Source organism: Poecilia formosa, unplaced genomic scaffold (assembly GCF_000485575.1).
Source record: "Poecilia formosa unplaced genomic scaffold, Poecilia_formosa-5.1.2 Scaffold50, whole genome shotgun sequence".
NCBI lineage: Eukaryota > Metazoa > Chordata > Actinopteri > Cyprinodontiformes > Poeciliidae > Poecilia > Poecilia formosa.
Window position 1 is genome coordinate 93136 of NW_006799989.1, and position 22332 is coordinate 115467.

General features: G+C 43.8%; 1 protein-coding gene across 1 annotated transcript in view; it reads left to right on the forward strand.

Moving 5' to 3' along the window:
* The window catches only part of LOC103138422 (uncharacterized), a 103012-nt gene that overhangs the window by 73458 nt on the left and 7222 nt on the right, over window positions 1-22332 (forward strand). The window contains exons 4-5 of the mRNA XM_016671779.1: window positions 18537-20331; window positions 22168-22177. Of these exons, the coding sequence (XP_016527265.1) occupies window positions 18823-20331; window positions 22168-22177 (1519 nt within the window). The 5' untranslated portion in view covers window positions 18537-18822. The remainder of the gene's footprint in view (window positions 1-18536; window positions 20332-22167; window positions 22178-22332) is intronic.

Genomic DNA, 22332 nt, shown 5'->3' on the forward strand with positions numbered 1-22332 from the left:
TGTTGCATTTTCAGGTTGAATGGGGTGACGAAACTAATGCAAAAAAAAAAAAAAAAAAGGGGCGAACAATCCCGGGAGCGCGTATTACGCTACTCACCGTCGCCGAGTAGCTGTATTACGCTTTGTTTGACAAATGTACGTGTCTGCATGCCGGAGCACGCGCCTGCTGCCACAGACGTTTCTGCCGAAATGGAGAGGAAAGGGGAAAAAAAAGAAAAAAAATGTGGGGGAAACGAGAGGGGAGAGTGCTGCAGTGGCAGACTCAATCTGTCATGCAGGATTACAGTGTAAGCTCCTCCACGGCCATAGATGTGATTTTTATGAGAGAGACACAGGCTTTTCTGAGGGCAGGGGCCCGTGCAATCCCGGCTCCACATTAGAGACAAAAGCAAAGGGCGGATGAGGTGGGAGGCGGATCCTTCCAGTGAGATCTTCATCGCAACACAGTGGCTATTGATACTCCTTCAACACTTTTCACATTCTGTCGCGTTATTGCTGCAGGTCTTGTGTGGTTTTTTTTATGCAGCAGACCTTCAAAGTGGAGGGAAAGTGAGGCTGTTGTCAGAAAATCATTTTTTAAACAAATTAGCAGTGATGGGCAGTAATGCGTTGCCGTAATTTGATTCCTTATTTTTTTTCAATTAACAAGTAAAATAATGGATTACATTTGCAACAAAATGTGATTGTATTACCGTTACTTCCTCTGTTACTAAGCCCTGATTTTGTTTGCAAGCGTCCGTTGTCATGGTAACAGGCAGGTGAGGAGAGCGCATCAGGACCGTGCTGCGTCTAATGCTCCTGATGAATGTTACTACGTTCAGGAGAGACTGATTTAAATTGCTTCATCTTCTCGCTCACTTTCACGTTTATTTGAATGAAGACGTGGAAACACAAAAATAAAGTTTTGTTGTGTGTTGGAATAGGAAGAAATGCGGTTTTAACAGTAGAGGGACTTGATTTTCATAAAGTATATGGTGGAATGTGGAGACAAAATACTTCAAAATCTTCAGAGACTGTCGCATTTCATTAAACTTTTGGTGACACAATGTGGATGAAGAGTGAAACGAACGCTTTAAAAAGAGCCGCTTTCATTTGTTCACATTTTATATGATGGAATATGCAGAAAGAACAGAATTAGGCTGGAAGGTATAATATTGCATTATGCTATATTCACATTGTGCGTCTTTTCTTTTTTTTAAAGTAAACTAAGGTGATTACTTTTGGAAATAATCAGTAAAATAACCATTACTTTCTAGAAGTAATTAATTACTAATTAATGTTTCCAAGTAACTTGACCAACACTGTAAAGGACAATCCACCTAATTTAAATGCAGCATAAATACTTAACTTTAGAGATCACTTATTCATTCAATATTTCAGTGTTAATCCAGTTTAGAACAAAGTGTATTCATGTGTTAGGATGGCCCATTCAAAGTCCAGACCTAAATTCAATGGATACTCTGTGGCAAGTCTAGGGAAAAAAACAAAACAAGTAGTTTTTCACAGACACTCTCCTTCTCAGTTTGGGTTATTTTGAAATAAAAAGAGGAATATTTTGCCGCACCAAGCTGGTAGAGAATTGCAAACCATAAAACTTAAGTATTATTACCTTCCCACTTCACAGTAGTGTGGTACTTTGATCTGATCTATCACATTAAATCCCAACAAAGTACACTAAAGCTCGGAGCGGTGACGTTACAAACCATAAAAAAGAAAAATAAAAGTTAAAACTTTGGCAAGCCGCTGTGCTGTTACCTTCAGTTCCTACAGGACTGGAGTAAAGGAGCAATTTGGGTTCCCAGCGTCTTTGTGGCTTCATGTTCTGGTGGAAAGAAACTCAAAACATCATTTTCTTTTGATTCCATGAGTAACGGTGGAGTGTTCGTGTCCACGTTTTGTCTTTTTTTACTCCCTCTGAATGCGAACCCCCAGCGCTGCGGTGGAGGTCAAACATCCAAAATGACATAAATTTTGAAAATGTTCCACAAGAAGCAAGACAAACGGAGAGGGGGGAAAAAAACCCCAACAACATCACCCTGAAAACAGTTTGACAAACTTTTGATTTCTCGCTGCACACGCCTCGAAAGGGCAAACAGAGCTTTGGAAATTGTTCCTCAGCTTTCAAGTGTTTCCTTTGAACAAAAACAAAAACAAAACCGTCGCCGACATTGCCGGAAGGTTGGGGAAAAAAAATCGCAACATGCTGACCTGCGTGCTGCTTGGCAGACGTTGCCACATGAACTCGTGCTCATCCTCGCTGAAAAGAAGATCCGTGCCGCACCGCTGACATGCGGGTTTTAATTTCCACGTCCTTCATCGACTCACGAGCCGGGGAGGCCGCTCGACCCGCAACCTGCCAGAGACGGCGACTTAAACGCGTCGCAATCTGCTCCGTCTCACCGGGCCGCGGGAAAACAAACAGACCGGCAGACTGACCCAAATACACAGAGACGAAAGGCGAGATGAGTCTGAGAGTCGGGCAACGTCGTTATTAGAATAACAACAATATTCCGCCTGTAACGGCGCAGGAGAGGAGCACGGCGGCGTGAAAGTCACAAAAAGAAAGGAAGGAGCTACACATACATATCCATACACACACGTATATATATTTATACCTTAATAAGGTCGAGGGACTTTGGAGCGAGACGGCATGAGTTTCCTGTCGGGTTCGGCCAGCGAGGCAGAGCAAAGGTGTGAATTACAAAGAAGCGGGACACGACAGCATCCCCAGGACAGATGATTCAGATAAAACGCTGCATAAAAAGCAGCCTCACCATTTATGCAAGGCGGGCAGCGTGTTAGCTGTTGATGAAGTGAAATATAGTTCCGATTCCTGCGCTTTTGTCATCTTTCTTTTTTTACAACTTCCTTTGCAGCTTTGGGCAGCTTTATGTCTTGTAACATCTCTCTGTAGGACTGGGTCACAGCTGATAAAGGTTCCAGTCAAGTCTGTGACTTACATGGTTGTTCTTTATGTCTTTCTGCTTTTTATGACACGGTTTCAGTGCCCTTTTGTAATCTCAGTGTGTTTACCAGGGTTGGATTTCATGGTTTTTGTTTTCCAAACTCTTGTGTGTCAACCATGGAGGAAAGACAATGTCCTGCACTAAAAGATGTGGGATTTGTCCTGCCCAATGCATCTATACAAGCTTGATAATAATCTTTAATAATCTGACTCTTATGAATCCTGGCCTTGGGCAAAACTAGTGTTGAAACAATTAATCGGATTATTGGTGATCAATTGATTCATTAAAATAATTGGCAACCCATTTAGAAATTGATTAATCGTTACCTGGGGTGTACAAGTACAAAAAAAGGCAGTTTGCTAAAAGAGAAACACGCTCAGAGCAGCGTGTTTCTCTGATGATGGGATATTCAAAAAAGATTTTGCATTTTAGATGAAAAATACTTTGTAAATATTTTCTACCCAGAAATCCTCAAGTGGCATTGGTTAGCTTCACCTGGTTGAGATCCAAAAAAGCAATTAATAGATCGGCCTTCTCTGTGTTGATAGGCTGAGCTTTTCACATGTTGACATCTAAAAGTATTTTTCTCAGCTGCAGATTCTCCAACTAATCAAACCTGCACTAACAGGAATGATCTGCTGTTGCATTTCAGGCGATAAAATGTTGACTTAAAAAGGAAACTTAATTATTTGTTGTATATTTTAATGTATTTTAAATATTACATAAAAATGCTTAGGTGGTTAAATGAAAAACCCTGTAGAATATGCCCATTTTTGATACAACTGATCGATTAATTGCCAGAATAATCAATTACAAAAACAATTGTAACCATTCAACTTATTGGTTTAAAGCATCTTTACACCTGCCAATGTGGACACAAACATATTTAAGAGGTTTATTAACATTAATGAATTAATTGTAGTAAAAAAAACAAACAAACAAACAATGAATATGAAATCCCAGTGGACCGACTCTCTTTGTGAACCCTTTACATCATAAAACTGATCAAATAAGTGCTCAGTTTTGTAGGAATTTCATTTTTTTTATATCATGCGGTTCTTTGGTTTTAAATTGACATCCACACTTAAAGACCTTGAGTCGCACTCATCGCTTGGCTCCTACAAAACACGTCAAGTGGTCATGATTCTGTGACTGCTGCATGGAGGATGCATTCAGAGCAGAAAATCCCAGTGCACAGTGCAGGCGCGCTAATCCTGCCAGAACCTAATTAACAGTCCACCTGCTGGATCTGTCCTGGCGTCACTCTGACCTCGTCTCAGTGGGAGATGACAGAAAAATAAGATATCTAAATAAATAAAAAAATTACCAAAAGAGAGAGGGAGAGAGAGAGAATCAGGTGGGGTAAAGCGGAATATCGATTTCCTTCAGTCGCTCTCTTTACTGGCCGGTGGCCTTGATGATGCTTTTGAAATGCGCCATCTCCTCCCTGCCGTGTCGCATTATCACAGGCAACCTTGGACACGGTGTGTTTATTCATCTCCGAACCGACGCTCGTCTGGCCCGGCCGACTCTTGAAAGGAACGCCCTTGAAAGGTAAACGGCAGCGGAGCTGAGTTATATCCCAGACAATAAACCCCGCCCCCTTTTCCTTCTCATAAAGAGTTACTCACTCGGGCTGACCTGGGGAGATTTGTGGCTCAACCGGATGACATGTGGGAGAACTCTTGAGTTCTGTTGTCTTATAAAGTTTCTCCTTCAGCGTGTAAGAGATATTCTGCCTTTATTCACACACACAGACACACGCACACACACACATACAACTTGAGGGAGACGAGGTCCATCTGCTATTCTGGAGGACTTGTGCTGAAATGTCAGTCAGCACGTTGAGAGGATCAGATAGGTTTTTTGATGTTGCACACGCAGCCAGGCGGAAGAGGAAGAGAGACAGTCTTGATGGGCATCAGGTGTAATTCCGGTAACCGCTCTGGCAGTTGATGACTCACGATTCCGGCTAAGCACCAACCTTGAGAAGAGCGGCTGGCTCCGAGGCGGACGGGCCCTCCTGATGTATAAACATCCCCTGACCTTTGTGCATGAAGATCATTGGAGCTGATCAGCTCCTTCGGCTTCTCAGCGGCGAAGCGGCGCGAGGGCCCGAAGGTGGAGAGATGTCAGATGTTGTTAAAGTTCAGTCGCACAATGATAACCCGCTGCTCGATGAAGACACAACCGGGATCGTTCGACCTGAAGGAGGGGGCGGCGGTGGCGGCGGTGGCGGCGGCGGGTGCAAATTCATATTTGAGGTGGTGTGAATATCTGCGCGATTTTTTGTTTTTATCGAATGCAACATCCAGCAAGGATTAAACTGTGAGCAAACTTCTGGGTTGGTTCTGCCACTGCTGGTTGGTTTTCACCTCTTTGCCTTTCGAGCGGACAGATCGGATCGAGGGCCACTTGAACCCACGCCAGATCAGTAAAATACGGGCCACGACAACTATTGTCCACGTTGTGACCTGCTGGCTCGTCTCCTGGCTCTGCGATTCCCTGGATCTCCTGCTGTCGAATTTTACTTGATCTTTACGGCGCCTCTTCCTGTTTGTGTCCCGCAATGGAAACGGAAGCAGCAGCCAGTAGATCTTGCTTCTATGCGTTTTCTTTCAGACCGTTTCTGTTTCTGACTGAAGAGGTTTTGTTCTGTTCCCAGCGAGCTTCACAAAGGAAGATGACACACTGCACTCACCCTTGGTTTTTCTTGGAAAACAATCATTCGGCTTCTTTATAAATAACCGCGTAATACAAAGCAACAACGGCTTCAAGCACGGCTGTCGAACTTCAGTCCTCGAGTGCCGGTATATCCTTCAACTTTCACACACCTGAATCACATAATTGGGTCTTTGGGAGGAGGAGTCCTGTAGAAACTTTAGTACATCGGGAGTAATTCAGTCATTTGATTCAGTCAAATGTTGCAGGACACTGACTCAAAGACTGGACTTTTACTTCCTTGAAAAGATTATAATCTGGCGTCTGCGTGAACCGCGATGATGATTCTCAGAAGTTGAGGTTTTAGCTCCAGCCTTTAGGTCAAGCTGATTTGGATTTATGCTCAATAAAGACACCAAGATTGAAATCTACGGTAGGCAAGATGCAAACTGCTTACAACCTTTTAACAGAGACCTAAAAAAGCCCGGACTATCCCTTTAAAGGACCATGTTTTCTATTAAAATATTGTTAAATTTCAGTGTTTCGGTTGTGAGGTCGGTCTTGGATACACCCGACTAAAAGCTGTTGTAGATCTGTGGCTATTTAGATTTTCGAGTAATTTTCTGCTAAATAACTAAAACTTTATTCTTTTGTCAGATTTTTATTATTTTTCTCATCAGAGCTGAAGCCGTATCTGACCTCGACACTCCCCTAATCTTTCCAGCTTATTCCCTTCCTGGCACAGAGGGGAAATAAAGACGATTTTTTTTTTCCCCTGTCATTTGTTGTTTGGGACCAATTTGCATCTTTAAAAGTGTTGTTTTTTTTTTCGTGATCTCAGAGAAAAGTGTTTTCATGGAGCGTTCCCAGCTTTTTAGCAACAGTGCTTTCCCTCTTTGTGAAGAAAGCAATACAACGCTGAGTGTGATGGAGTCAGAGATCATGAAAAACTCCTCAGGAGACGCGAAACTCGACCGAATCTTCAGGTTGAAACATTTTTTTTTTGTGCTGCAAGACACATCAGTATCTGGTTTGTCGGAAAGTGGGGTAGGAAGGCTGGAAATATATGCATTTATACGAGGTGGGGGCAGGGAGGCGATATTTATAAGTTTCATTTCATTCTTTTATCTGTAAAAATAAACCCTTTTCCAGATCTAAGTTAGTTAAATATGACATTTTTAAAAATAAATTTGCATCTGTAATTGCTCAGAAAATGATTAATTTAAAACTGTTTCTTAGTCGAACCTTAAATGTATGTTTATGCGGCTGTTAGCCATTTCCAAAATGAAAGCATAATGCGTCTCTCCGCAGCTCTGAGCTCAAATCAATGAAAAAGTTTCTGTTGTCCAGAGTCATTTTAATAATATGGCAGAGAAAACGTTGGTGACAGAGGAGAGTTTCTCAGCAGCTCAGAGCAACAAGTGCTGCTGTTTGGAGAACATGAACGAGACGGAAACTATGACTTCTGCAAAAAGCATGTTAATTTGGAGACCAATTCTGAATTCAGCAACTGATTATCATAGATTTAGTAACAGTTTTGTCTCCAATAATGAGAACCAATTGATGGATTTCTGTGTTGTTAAAGCAATTACGTCTGACTTCTGTTTTAAAGTTTTGATTACGACTGTAAAATAAATCCAACAAAGCAACCAGGATCCGCATCGCCCGTCACGTTCCACCTCCGCTTTGTGATTTCACGCATGTAACCCTACGGCAAGTCGTCTCAGTAGGGTTAATAAACTCTAAAATGATTTCCTTTGCAAAGGATAATAACAATTTTATGTTTATTTGTCACTAGCTGAGGAGGCGTTTGTGCGACGGCAGCACACCTGACCTGTGCAGGAGCAAATGTTGTTCCTACACAAAAAGAAAAGAAAAGAAAAGAAAAGGAAATGAGGTCCAGATATTTAAAGAAAGGGTGGGGGAGAAAAAACGTGGCATTCACATAGAATAGAGCCGTTCAGTTTTGACAACTTGTGACATTGCCTGTACATTGCCTCAGTTATTTCTGCACTTTCTGTCATATTCCCATTCCCTGCATGTCACCGGCTGCTGTCCCTTTTTACTCTTGCTGCTCTATATTCTCCTGGAGAAACGAGGCTGCCGATTGCCTTTAATGGGGAGCAAAACTGGACTGAAAATGGATCTATAGTCTCTATGACCGGCATCCTTACCTTTAATACTTGTGTCTACGTCGTCCAGTGAACCTTTCTGACTGCTGGACACAGAGAATCATTAAATGTAGGTGTTTCAGTCACTTCCATGGCCACAGGTATAAAACTTAAACACCTACGCTGTATGTACCAACTTGTGGTAAATTCCTTAGCTATTAAATATTCCACTTTGCGCTGTTGTTTTGTGGTATTATGACACTTTGGAAGGGATTTGGGAAATGGCATTAACTAGGCCACGTAAGATTAAATACAGATGAATTAATTCTCTGGAGTCAGCAGCAGCAGACCTCCTAATTTCATGTGCTCTCTTGATTAGCTTGATGACAGTGGATCGGGTTTTCACGGCCAAGCAGCTGAATCCAAAGCTTACATGTGGAAGAACTGGGATCATTTCTCAACCACCTGATTGGTTTGATATTTGTTGGGGGAATTTAACTTGTTTGATTGCATCAGATATAAAGTTTGGTGCTGGGTGGATTAACCATGTTGATCTTTTTTTATTTTCAGCAGCTGCACATTTGTTCTAGTGAAAGGAAGCTGTTTGAGGATTTCAAAATGGCAACTTTTTTGGAAATGTTTGAAGATGTTGCTATTCCAGTACAACTGCTCCACCACCGCACAGAGCAAGGTGCTTATAGACGCAGATATGCGAGTTTGGCGATGAGGAACTGGACTGGCCTGCAGAGTCACAACTTCAGCCCAACACCTTTGAGTTGAATTGGAGTGGTGACTGTGAACAACAACAACATTGTCCAACATTAGTGTCTGACCTCACAAATGTGCTTCTGAAAACATAGTCATAAATTCTCATAAGCACACGCCTAAAATTATGTCGAGACAATTGTAAGTAAGTAAAAATTTGAAGATAAGAGTCAGAAAGTGCTTCAACAAACGGAATAAACACACAAAACAGAATTAATCAAGGGCAGATTTAAACAGAGAGGACATAGCCGGCCTTTAAAGGAAGCCGCTGAGTGGATGAGTCCACTCATCTGACTGACGTGCTAAGATTTTGCGTCCATCTTCTGTACTGTTTAAATATTCGTGATCGACAGTGGAGACATATTGGGGAAACTTGTTGACTTGTTGACAATTCACTAGAACGCATCACATTTTAATTTTCAGACTGAAAACCATCTTCCATTCATTGTCCTGAAAGCATGCCACCCACTCAGTCAACAGGTTCTGCCTCATCATCCTCATCTAAGCGCTTATCATACCTTCCTCCTAATCAAAGGAAAAAGTAACACTAATCTGCACATAAATAACAATCAACCAGTCAGATTTCTCCATCTGGTTAGCTAACTTTAGTAAAGTTAGTTTTCAGAACAGAAGAGTTCTGTTGACAACTTGATATGTTTGTGTACAAAGTCAAGGTGAGAAAGAGAAGTTGAATCCTTAGCTTTTCCATTCTAAATACACTTTTTTTGTTGTTTGTTTTAGTTAACAGAAGTGATATTGGGTGGTATTCTCCAAGCCATGAATTGGTCTGGTTATTGTAACCCTCTGATGTATCTGCAAGCCAGGCAAATCCAAAGCCCCTCCCTCCGTTGTCACACTGAGTATTTTTAGTCTTAATCGCACCAACAGGCAAGCGGCCACCTTTAAGTGGACTGAAACGTTGAGCCGTCAACATGCAAAACGTAAATTCATCCCGCTATCTTCCTCTGTTCCCCCCCTCCACTCCTCTTGTTTCCACACACAAAGTGGGGAGTCGTCCAGTGTCCACAGGCTGCCCGGTTTACCAGGAGAGATTAGGACCTGCTGTCGATATCTCTGTGGGGCTGAGGAGGTTGACAGAGGTTGGTTCGCCGGCGAACAAAGGCGTTTTGTATGTTTACAGACGAAAACTGTGCCGCCGCTGCTGCTCTCCCCCTGACAATGACAGGCGTTTTATCTGCCACGGTTCAGGGCGGGACTGGAGCCGCTTCACGGAGCTCTGCACTTAAAACGGCCCGGTCGGTCTTCATAGGACCACCGATTCCTCACCCCACAAAATCTTCCTCTGAGCCCCCCTCCGCCCCTCCTCACCTCGGTAGCTGCCATCCTCCACTGATGCACATGCTGATACACCCAAGAAACATAGATGCTTCCCCTCGGTTTTTTTCTTCTTTCCTGCCTCTCTTCTGGAGCTCGTCTTTGTTCTTCCATACATAATTCTTTTGGGATTGATGCTTTTTCTTTTCCACTGGTGTGAGGGAGGGCTGCCTTTTCTTTTTTTCCCCTTTGACTTTTCCTGCATCCAGAGTCGATCCCCTGAGATTCCTTTGCGCCTCCTGTCAATTCACATTTAAGTGACTATTCTCTGTATGCTCCGGTTTTTGGTGCCATTGACTTCATGAATGTGCGTGTGTGTGTGTGTGTGTGTGTGTGTGTGTGTGTGTGTGTGTGTTTTGGAAAACAGATGAATAAGCCTTTGTGATTCCAGTTATTTTTTATGGATGAATATGTGGCAATAAATACATTTGGTTTCATGGTGAATATATTTTTCTATGGGGCATGAAGTCCATAGTCACATGTGTGAATCTTTGAGGACAGATGCTCACAGGTACGCTGTGTGATGGGGCATCTGGTGTTTGCGTGATTAATGGATTGGCTATTTAAGGAGAGGCAGTTTAGACACCAAAGCAAAAAAGATGAATCGTGATTAAAATTTTCGGTCTCGTTAAGTTGTTGACAGCTCACAATCGATGGTGAGGATCTGCTTCCAATACTAACGAACCAAAGCCTCTGAGCTGATGAGTTTTAGGAGGCACGGCAGAAGTAAGGGGAAAATAATTAAGTTATTCATTGCCCCAATTTATCAATTCACTGAGACATACGATGCACCCTCTTTCAATTATAAGTTTTCACATATCGGGACATAATAAAGAGTCCTCTGGCTCCCGCCACAGCCTAAAATTAAGCAAATAAAACCTCAGAAGAAGAACTGAAACACATCTTACTGCTCATTATTTAATGAATTAAACAGACTCATCGACAACCCCGTGAAAAGCTCTTGAGGAAATTGGAAGAAACTTTGGCGTTTATTATTCCGGAGTGGGAAAGATTATTTACAAGTTGAGTGCAGTCAACACGGTTTCCAGTTTTCCTATAAATGAGCAGAGCAGCAAGATTCAGCAAGAACACACTGTGTAGTACTTAAGAAGTTACAGTAAACACAGTGAGAAATTAGAGTTGGTTTGAGAGGAGAAGGCTTGTTTGCTCAAAGGAAAACATGGCAGCATTGGTAAAAATCACCAAAAACCATATCTGAAGAAAGCATAAAACAATATATTTCAGAATGAGAATAAGACAAAAAAACGGGCCTACTGCATGATGGTCTTTTTTGAGGAAAATCTAAACAGCCTAGACACAAATGCCTCTCATCTGTGTCTCAGATTACATGGGTGACCCAACATTCTGAAATCATGCTTTTGCTATCTGTACTCATAAAGATTTGCTCGCCTCAGTATGCTGAATGCTTGAAACTAAGAGTGAACGTGACGCTGTAACTGCTGTTAATTTACCTAAAATTATTTGACCTGTTCAGATCAGAGCATTTCAGTTTTATTTGTAGACAGTCGGTCTTCAAGTATAAAGAAATACATCGACAAGTTGGCGATGTCACAGAAAAAGCAGCATCACCGGTTCTGACGCAGCTGAATACTGTGAATTACACACCTTTGATCCTTTGATTCCAACATACTTGTGCTATTCAGAAGGGAGGTGCATTAAAAATGACAAACATTCTGCAAACTTATGAATGAACTAGATGTTTCATGTTTTTGACTTTTGGACCAACACAACATCCAGTTTCCAATACAGTGGCATGGAACCGGTCAGCAGCATCAGAAGCAAATGGCTCTAGAACAGTGCACAGGTTGTGTGTACTATAACACCCAACCTCCCAAAGAGGATGACTTTAAAAAAATACTGATGTGGACACACAAAAGATGACTCATTTTAATGAACACACTGCCACTTGGTTTTGGTTTATGTCCAAAAACAGTGTAACATGAGTTTATACAAAGAACCAGATGATATTGTGCCCATTTACCAGAAACCTCAGTATTGAAAAAGGAAGATGTTACTGTTCACTCTGTTTACATTACAATGCAATTTAGTTGGACTCATGTGGTTGTACTTTCAGAGAAGAAAAAAAAAAAAAAAAAACTTGAACAGCATATTTTCAAAAGCAATCATTGCCCACCGCATCACCCCATAAGCCTTATTTACTCTTAGGAAAATCATTATACCTAAGTAAAGCCAAGTGCAGACTCTCTGCCCCCATCCTGTTTCCATAAGGACACGAACAGCAGTTCCATCGCATTATATTATAAAACTCTAATGAAAAAATATGACCTGCCCATTGCTTCGTACTGCGACAACACAATTATGCTCACTTGCGCTGTGCGGCCCGACGCGCCGAGTCTAACCGCCGCTCTGCGTTGAAGGTCCCCAGCTCAGTGTGAAACCGTGGATCACAGATGTCTCAGCCGTTCTGAACGGTGTTGCTCCCAAAAACTGGTGCAGAAGATCAAAAGGTTTGAAGAAAATAAAAGATATTTATTTCTACTTTTCTTTATTTTCATGCTTCAAAGAAAGGTTCACACTGTCAGAACATCCCACGCAGAGATGTTTGAAATTTGTTCAGTGCAGACGCCCTCCCCCCCTCCCCCCCTGTGTTAATATTCAGCCCTGCGTCTGACCACCTGCCTGGGGTTTGTTAACAAGATGCCCGTGGAAATGATTGCCTGGTCATCAAACTCCCAGCTGATAGGTTCCTCTGGGAGAGAGAGAGAGAAACACAGGACTCTGGAAACTGAGTTTCCCTGATCGCCCACTCTTGCTGTACATTAGAGATAACGTTTATCTAGTCCCAACCTCACATTTGTATAAAACGCATTCTCTAAAATCTCCACGGCGGGGCTTTCTGTGAGTCTCTCCCGCAACTCCGAAGTCGTATCCTACATTTTACCGCTCGGTGACTCGATTTATACGGACAATTACAGTCCTGTCGCCTGTCGGCAAGATGGTTGCCAACGAGACACCTGTCACTTCCAATGCTGCAAGACTGAGGAAGGGAAGGGAAGAGGACTGGCCAATTGATTGAGGGCCGAGTGCACAGAGGGTGAGGGACGTGGTGACAGGCTAGTGATTGACACGGATGAGAGGGAAGAAAAGAGGACGGCATTGAGCAGCGACGAGGACAGAAAGCTAAACAAGAGCAAGAGTAAGGAGAGGGGTGGATCGAGGGATATTTACAAACATAGAAGAAACAGGTGGTGAGTGGGAGAGGTGGGCGCAGAGGAGGAGGGGTGTTTTTTTTTCTTTCACCAAAAGAGTTTTGCCTTGCAAAAGCCGTCAGGCCGCCTTTTCGCATTTTCACAGTGAGAAACTCCAGTCTAGTTTACGGCGTTTTATGTGTTAAATAGAGAAACCACCACAAAAAGCGCATCGGCGTAAAATGCAAAAGGAATGGACCCACGGTTTTGAAGGGATTTTCAAACTTTCAAAATCTGAAGAAAAAAAAATGGGGGGTTTTCGTGTTGCCCTGCGATAGACTGGAGACCTCTCCAGGGGTTCACTCTGCTTCTCAAACCAATCCTCCCATTTCCATCTGCGTGGGTAAGCAGATGGAAACATGGACACCTGATTATGTTGTAAACTAGGCTGGCAAACTGGGGAAAATAAGGTCGCCACGTCATTTTCGCCCAGTACTGGGGAAAAAATAAATAAATAAAAAATTCCCATCACACAGAAGGAATGCAATTTTCTGTCGGATGAATACGTGCCCCTTGGATATAAACCACTCATCTAGCAGCTTATGAAACAATATTGGTGTCTTTGTGGCTTAAAGTTTAAAACTCAGTGAGATTTTCTCCCCCTGTGTGTCAGGCATGTGCTGATTTATAAAGTCCATTTCAGTATTTAGCTACCAGGTTTTGTTGGAAAGTGGACCCAGGGCTGCCGTTTCTGTGAGTCAGTGACAGAGAAATGCGTCCGTTCTTGTGTTGCTCCTGCTATCTGGCCTGCCGGTTGGATCTCGGTCACAGGTCTGAGGCAGCCCAACACCCGCGGGGTCGTAGAAAGCTTCCTGCCTTATTCCGTCCAATCTATGGACTGAAATGTTATAACACGTCGAAAGCTGATTCAGACTCTCTTCGTTTTACCTTTCCTCTCCAGAAGATGTAAACTGTCTGAAGACATGAAATGAAGCAGGTTGATTTTTTTTTTTCAGGATTTTTCAGGATTTCATCTCCCAGGTTGAATCCTGGGAGATGAAGGATGCTGGAATTAAAATCTAATCAATAATTTCTAATATTTATTTTTTTGCTTACTAGTTAAAAAAAAGAAGAAAACTTTGTTGGACTAAAACCAATATCTGAACCAATTTTTTTTTTTTTGCATACAATTCCAAGTACTTTTGGGGGAACGTCTCTGCCAGCTTTGCACGTCTAGAGACTAAACGTTTTGTCCAGCCTAAGCTCAATCTGCACTGAGAGCTTCGATCATCCAACAGGTTTTCTTCCGTCATTGCCCTGTGTTTAGTTTAATCCGTTGTTGCGTTTACTCTAACCAGATTCCCTTTCACTGCTGGAGCGGCTTTGGCTCCTTTAACACACACCGGGCGTGTTTTCGTGAAGAGCCGACAGAGCAGAGCAGATTGCTGGACGTTGGCTCTGTATGAGGTTTTATGAAGAGCTTTATTCCTCCTGACTTGAACAAGTTTGGAAAGTGTGGGTTGTTGAACAGAACAGGATGAATTTGTACGTTTCATCAGACTGTGATGGTGCCACTGTGCGATACCCTTCGGTTGTTCTGTGATCCGGAGTCCCTGAGGGCCTCTTATCTGCTTCTCCTATTAATGATCTTCCTGCTGTCAGCGTGGATCGACGGCCTTGTCGATGCCATAATATTTAATTTTTTTCTAACTGCAGAAGCAGAATTGAACACGAATGTTTCTTTTCCACTTTACAAACTGGGCCTACTTTGATGTTGTCAGGGATATAAAATTGGAAACTATTAACTGGGTTAATCACCATGAGTGGATTATAGAAATAATTGTCAACTGATTTAGTAATCTATTGATTGTTAATTGGAGTATACAGCCTGGAGAAAAAGGCTTATTGCTAAAAGAACACATTCAGAGCAGAAATAATGCCAAAACTGTTTAGAAATGTGTACATTTTATATTTAAGATAAAAAAAACTACTTACGTGCCAGTTATTTTATTAGATTAATTGATTAATCATCAGTCTAATTGACTGAATAATCAATAACTTTAGTTGTAGCCCAGAAAATCTCAATAAAACGCATCAAAATTTATGATTTCAAAGTAACAAAAATGTGAAAAAACATTCGAGGGGCGTAAAAACATTTTTGGCGAGGAGGTGCAAAGAGCAGGAGGCTGTAAGCAACGAGGCCGAGGAGAAAAATAAAAGGATGCAAAAGTATCCCAGGAGGAACCTTCCGACTTCAGTCTCGCCCCAGCGAATGTGCTGACAGGGTCTGTCTGCGGCGAAGACGGGAGAGCAAGTGTCACACAGCCGGATAAAGTGAAACTGGCACCGGGTAATCCATAACACTTGGGTTTTACAAACTACACAAACAATGAATTCAGATTTACAAGCCAGCTCGAGCATCGAGAACGTGGAATCGTCGACTTTCTGACTTTAACACGGTTTGCTCCAGAGCAAACAGATCCGCATTAAAGCAGGTTCGTCTGCCGGAGGAAAAGGTGTCCGATCAAAGATTCACAGCACAGATTTATCAGTCACCGGCGCCTCCGTTTTGACCTTTCGCTCGCGAAGTCAGACTAATCCGCGGTTTTTGTTGGCGGTTTGCAGATGCGGCATTCGATCACGGGCCCTTTCCTCCTCGAACGCACACACACACACGACTCAGGTGGAAGAGTTGCAAGACTAAGCTGTAAATCAGAGTCCAATAAAAGGCTAGTTATTGATTGTTTCCCGGTGCTAAAGCACGATTATAAAAACGTCCACGCCTCCACACGGCCCCTGCCACATTATCAGATTTTATGTGATAAAGTGGCACGCGCCTCCACACGGCCCCTGCCACATTATCAGATTTTATGTGAAGCCCCCCGGTTTAGTCTGAGTGGCCGTCTGGGACGGATGTGCAAAGACAACAGGAGAAAAGGAAGGAGATATGGACGAATGAACTGGGGAAATGAATGGGTTTTTATTCTTTTTTATGGTTCTATCGTTGGTGTGTGTTCAGGCTCACTGTCCACAACTGGAAAGATTTGTCCTCAGAAAAAGTTTGCCGACGCAGCGACGGTGAGTCACTGCATGCAAATAGACACCAAACTCAGTGGCCAGAATCAAGGTGTACCGGTTCAAAAATGTAACGGATTCAAAACCATTTAAATATAACGAGATGGTGTGCAGGTCAGTTTAATGAGATGCCAAAAAGAAAAAAAGAACACCACCATCCAAGAGCCAAAACTTATCAAAAAACTTTTTTTTTTCTTTTTCAAAGTTGCTGTGTTTCCATTTCTGTTTCGAAATGTGAAATTGCACGATTATATAATCAACGGAAACGCCACTGGTGTTGCTTCACACTGCTGATCAGTTAATTAAAAGAAGGCTACTGAACCTTTCCCTTGAATTCAGGAGTCAAAATTTGGATATTTGCTTTTGAAAAGTAAAGGAGAGCCTTGAAATAAAATCACACACACTCAGATATTCCTGAGACGCTGTAAGGCTCGTAGCTTCCCACACATTGCAAATACAAATATCCAATCAGTTCTTCATAATTGTGACACTGCACGCAGAGATAACGAGACGACAAGAGGTGCAGGTGATGTCGAACTGCAATCACAGACATCCTCATGTGAAGTGTTGTAATTGTGATGCATCGTTTGCAGTATTTGCTGAAATGTAACGTTTTAATAGTCCCTGCTCTATCTGTGGCTCGCAGTGAGTCGTGGGGACATTACGTAACGGGACGGAAAGAAAAGTTTCCTCAAAATGAGAGTTAATCATGAATGCAGTCATCGCATTTTCAGAAATAGCGTCGCAGTGAAACATCGTCCTGAAACTGTGCAGCCCCAGCGAAGACGACTGTCGTTTCATATTTGCTGTCTTTACTCAAGAGCCATGCAGGCTAATGGTTTGGGTTATTTTTGTACATATGTATGTGTGTGTGTGTCTGTGTGTATTCATTCCAATCGTGCCAAATCTCCTGCGAGCTCCGCGATATCATGGAAATGTTTTTGCGAAATCTGCGACACCGAATTCCGAGTTTTCTCGCGTTGCGAATCCCTGTCTGTCTCCACACACGTGGCAGCAAAGAAAACCTTGTTATGTTAATGCGGTCTGGCAAACAACAACTACATTGGCTTGTCAGATGTGTAGGCAGGCATTATTGAAACCTCACTGAGGAGTGTCCAGTCATGTCAGGAGACGTGCACGCTGATGGATATCTGACATTTTGATTCTCGCGTGTGCGTCTGGAGCGCTGGGCGACACCCGGAAAGCAGCAATGTGATGAACGAGACCTGGCAACCTTTTGACTCGCTCCACGCCCTTTAAGTACAGCTACGTGAAGGGCTTCGTCTGAATCGACGTTTATCTGACAGGATTTGTGACCGACCAGCTGGTTAATCAGAAATCAAAAGTGTTATGAAAGATGGCTTTCTCTTGTCCGAGCTTGCCTCTCTCTCTTTCTCTCTCTCTCTCTCTTTTTTTTTCTTGTGCAAAAGTGTGCATCGTCTTCTCCTGTTATGTGTTTTGAAGAGAAATTATACATGGCTTTTAAATACTACAAATTTGAACAACTTAGCATGGTTTATAATGAGCCACTTTAAGTAGTTTCTCAGCAGAGAAACCTTTTCCTGTAAAGTTGTACGTCTACATACTGAAATTTCTGCCTGTTCTTCTCAGCAACATAGATGAATTTAGATCATTTGTGAAGATTAATTTTCAAGTTTTCCTTCAAATTTCTTTAGTTTTATATTAGCTGGGACATTCTAGCACAAGATATCCTTTAATCATTGAATTATGGATCTGTCTTTCTGTTTCATGTGTCCAGCGTTGTCCTGTATCTTAACCCCATCCATCGTCCAATCAACTCTGACCAGTTTCTTTATCCCTTCTAAAGAAAAGTGTCTTTTTAGCATGATGCTGCCACCACCATGTTTCACCGTATAGATGCTGAATTTGATGACATAACCCTTTAAAATAAGTTGAGCTTTGGTCTCATCTGAACCAGAGCACCTTTATCCACAGGTTTTATGTTGTCTCCTCTTTTTAAATTTTAAACCAGGACGTATTTAGGCTTCTTACGACAATCGTTTCCTTCTGTCCCCTCTTCCATTAATTTTCCGAATGCATCGGCTGTCCTGGAAACGGATTATCCCACCCGAGCTGTGGATGTCAGCTGCTCCTCCAGAGTCACCCTGAACCTCTTTGCAGCATTTCTGATTATTACCGTCCTCGTTGCTTCTACCGGTGCTTCTGCAACGCACTGAAAGCATAACGTTGTGATGATAAAACTTGACCTCCCCAGAAAAAGAAATAAAATGTGTACCATTGTGAGGGCATAAATAGAAAGATGTTCAGAGTTTAAAATCCCCATTGTGCTGGCAGAAACGCGATTGTTGCCGTGTCGAAAGGTCTCCCCGGCCTGCCTGTGAATCGTCCTACCTGTCTGCGTGGCTCCATTTTTAATTAACGCAGCGCAATGATTAAAGTTTTGACTTAATTATCTTTATCTTTTCTCCCAGGGTGTTCGAGTCTCCGCGGGAACCTGAATGAGACGCTTCGCGAGGGAGGAGACGGGGAGAGAGAGAAGAAAAACAGCTCGCCGAGGCTTTGTGAGATAGACGGAGATATCGGACCGCATTGACGAAAGAGGAGGAAGTGATTGACACCTGCCCTCCAGCTCGGCGTGAAGGGCAAAGGAGGGGAGAGCGAGGGGGGGATGAGGTGAAAACAAAAGAGAATGAAGACAGTCAGAAAACAAGAGCTGCCTTATTCCATCCCCCGTGCGAATTAGAACAACAAGACAAGATGATTGCAAGGAATCTTCTCCTGTTGGTGTTCCTGTCCCTTTGGGAGGTCCTTTTGGGAGGGGCCTCGGCGAGCAAGGTGTTACGCAGGAGAGGGGCGGCCGGGTTGCACATGGCGAGGCGAGGGGATAGCAAACCTGCAGACCAATGGGACGACGGCGAGGATTCAAACGCGATGCCCATGGTCACTTTGAGGAACCTGATAAATCGCGAGCAGCTGAGCGACTCCAGGTTTCCTCACGCCAAAATGGTTTTGAGCAACAAAGAGAGGCAATCCCTCAAGCCTAAGCGCGAGGTCGACTCCGTCAGTAGAAAAGACGGGACGCCGGCTGCGTTGTCCAGCAGCAAGGCATCAAACCTGGAGGTGAGGAGAGTTAAAAACGGCACGAGAAGCGCAGAGACTTCCAACACGGTGCGGTCGGAGAAATCCTTCGTCCATCACAAGGCGGAATTGCATTCCAATAAAACCAGGGCCAAATCCGGCACCAGGTCCAGGAGCAGGCCCGATTTGAGCGCCCACACCACAGGCATGCCCGGGAAAGGGTTCACCGTCGATTCAAGCCGAAAGCTCAACCTCACCGGGAGTTACGGCGTGCTGAAGCTGCTGTCAAAAGAGAACTTAGTCAGGATCGTCAATTCCCAAATGCAGAAAGTTCCCGGCCTCGGCTTTCCGAGCAAGGGCAGCCGGAGCAGGAAGAGAGACTTGATTGACGTTAATCACGAGCCATTAGAGACTCAGAGGGAGCAGAGACAAGATATGGCTGCCATTCAGCCTCACGCTGGATTCGATAATCAGACCGCATTTCCATATGCGAGCTCGGTTACCAGCCCAGATCTCTACCCCCGCCAGAACACCGCTACTCATATTAATCTGCCGAGCGACGCCAAGCCGGCTTTAAGGAAAGGGCAAGACAGCTTGGGAGCACCGAGCTCCGACGGCGGTGATAACAAGAGCAAACACCTCACTCGTTCCCTGTCGACACCTCGCAGCGAGGTCGGCCCCGGCCCCGAGAAAGAGGCGATAATCAGCCAAACGGAGCCGCCGTTTGCATCGACGAAGCGTCTCCCTGTGTATGTTCTCCCAGAAACAAACGATTCTCCCCCGTCTGTGCTGACGATGCAGCCCCTGGGAGCAAGAGGAGGGAGCAGAGCTGCAGATTCCCGCAGAGACCCATTAACGGAGTCAGCTCGCGCCGCTAGAACCGATCCCGGCACGGCGAAGTTTCTCACAGATGAAGACCACAAACTTGTCAACAGCAGCCATGTCCTGAGGCTCCAGCCCGCTCCCAAGTGGAGCCGTGGCGCAAAAGAAGCCGAAGTCCAAGCCGCTGACCCGGTAAATGGAAATGGCCTCGTGTTCGAAGAAGCGTCGGAGTCGGACTTGGAGCGGGGGGCACAGCGGCCTGTGGAGGGGAGGCGGTCACGCTCTCGCAGCAGGAGGAGCTGGATCTGGAACCAGTTCTTTGTGATCGAAGAATACGCCGGCCCAGAACCTGTGCTCATTGGACGGGTAAGTAAAAAAGAAAGAAAAAAAAAAACTCTACCTGTTCTGATGTAGAAGCTTTGGACGTTTTTACAAAAAAAAAAAAAAAAAAAGAAAATGTGTGAAATAAGGTTTTCATCTGGGATTGCCCTGTACTTAGCTTCATCCATCTTCCTAGCAGCTCCTACCAGCCTCCCTGTCCCTGCTGGAGAAGAGAATCCCCACGGCAACACAATCTTTCACTGAGTGGATAGTGTGTTTAGGGTGATGTGCGGCGTTAGTCTTCCTGACACATGCAGCATTTGCATGTAGGATACATTTATCGTGACCCTTACATGGCTTTTGTCCTGCCAAACATGCAGAACGTCCCCTGCACATATAACAGCGCTGTTTTTGACACATTTTCCCATCTGAAAAGTGAATCTCTGGAGCTCTTCCAGAGTTTTCTATTTCTAATTAAAGGTGCAGTATGTTGTTATAAAAACTTTCATGATATTGTGACAGTATAACATGAAACAGATTATTTGTGAAAAAGTTGAGCTCCTCTGCGTCCTTTCTATGGCTCCACTGCCATCTGCAGTCAGATTTAACCAATCAGAACCAGGAGGCGGGTCTTAGTGCTGTTAATCACGCTTGTGTACATGCTGCTGCTGTGCTAATGGAGGAGAAACAACTTAGTGTTACAGAAAAACTGTTAATCCGCCATCATTGGCTAGTTAGCATATACATGCTAACTAGCCTAGAGAAAGCAAGGGGGGAGGGTGGGGGGATTATCTGTCTCATATTTTACTCTCCTGATATAGTGACAGTTTTAGCAAATCTGAAAAATGATAATTTTGTCACACAAGTTACCTACTACAGCACCAAGGCTCTGGTAACTTAATCCTGGACTTTGACTATGCATTCTAGCACATGAATAATCAATCAATCAATCAATCAATTGCTACTCTATAGATAAGGCTTGTCCAAATGGAGGGCAAACCTCCCCAGGCGTTTACAGCCTCTACCAGGTTTATCCTTTGGGATTCCACTTTACCATCTTTGCATTAACTCTGACCAGCTTCCCTGCCCATGCCTCTGACATGGATCCATCCAGCACAGTTTGCTGCTGGACCCAAAGCTCTTTGTAATTAGTGAAAATGTGCTGAAGCAAAAACCAAAAAAAAGAAAAAAAAAGAAAAAAGCTTTGTTCACCTTTTATTGCTCAGATGCTGCGAACAATTTTCTGAATATTTTATGAAATTCCCAGGCACTCAAGTATTTCACGTAGCTTATTTAACCTCAGGTGATCATCTCCGTTGCACTCCTTACACCGAAGGTGATTAGTGTAATATAATCCCAGAGTCACGCTTCAAGTTTTTTTTTTGTGTGTGTGCGCGTCGCCATAACCCTGCAATTGGAATTGATTTACATTCCTCGGCTGCGACGCGGCGCCTTCCAGGTAGTCGTAAAATGTTCGATGCATCAATGATCCACTGAGGCTCAGCAAAAGCCCCAGATTCTCTTCTGCCCAAGAGGCTAGACATGATCAGCACCAATCTGCACACACCAATGGGAATTGACACGTCCAGCTGAATTAATAGGTTGGTTTTTTTGTTTCTTGCCATCCTCCACCATTGATCCTGTCTCCGAGGCAGAGAAGTCAGAGTGTTGCCTCATGCTCCTGTAGGTCGGACCTGTCGGCTCTCTCTCCCTGTCGGTCTGCAAGGTCCTGCTTATGATGTTTTATTCAGATTGATTTACGCTCCTCGGTTTGACGGCGTTCTCCTGCCGCGCTCTTCCTTTGCCGGACGCGCACGGGGCCGTGGTCCTGCGGCTCTGCAATTTATTACACTCATTGACCGCGCTTGTCTCACCACCCGGCTCCACGCCGCCACACATTCTCTCCTCTTTCCAAAGAATTACGAGCTTCAGGGAGGTCACGTCGACTGGACAGAAGGTGTCTCGAAAGCCGGGCGCTGTAATGGCCGGCCTCCCTGTCCCAGGCATGCACCAACTGTCTCCTGAACCCAGCTGCTGTAGATGAGC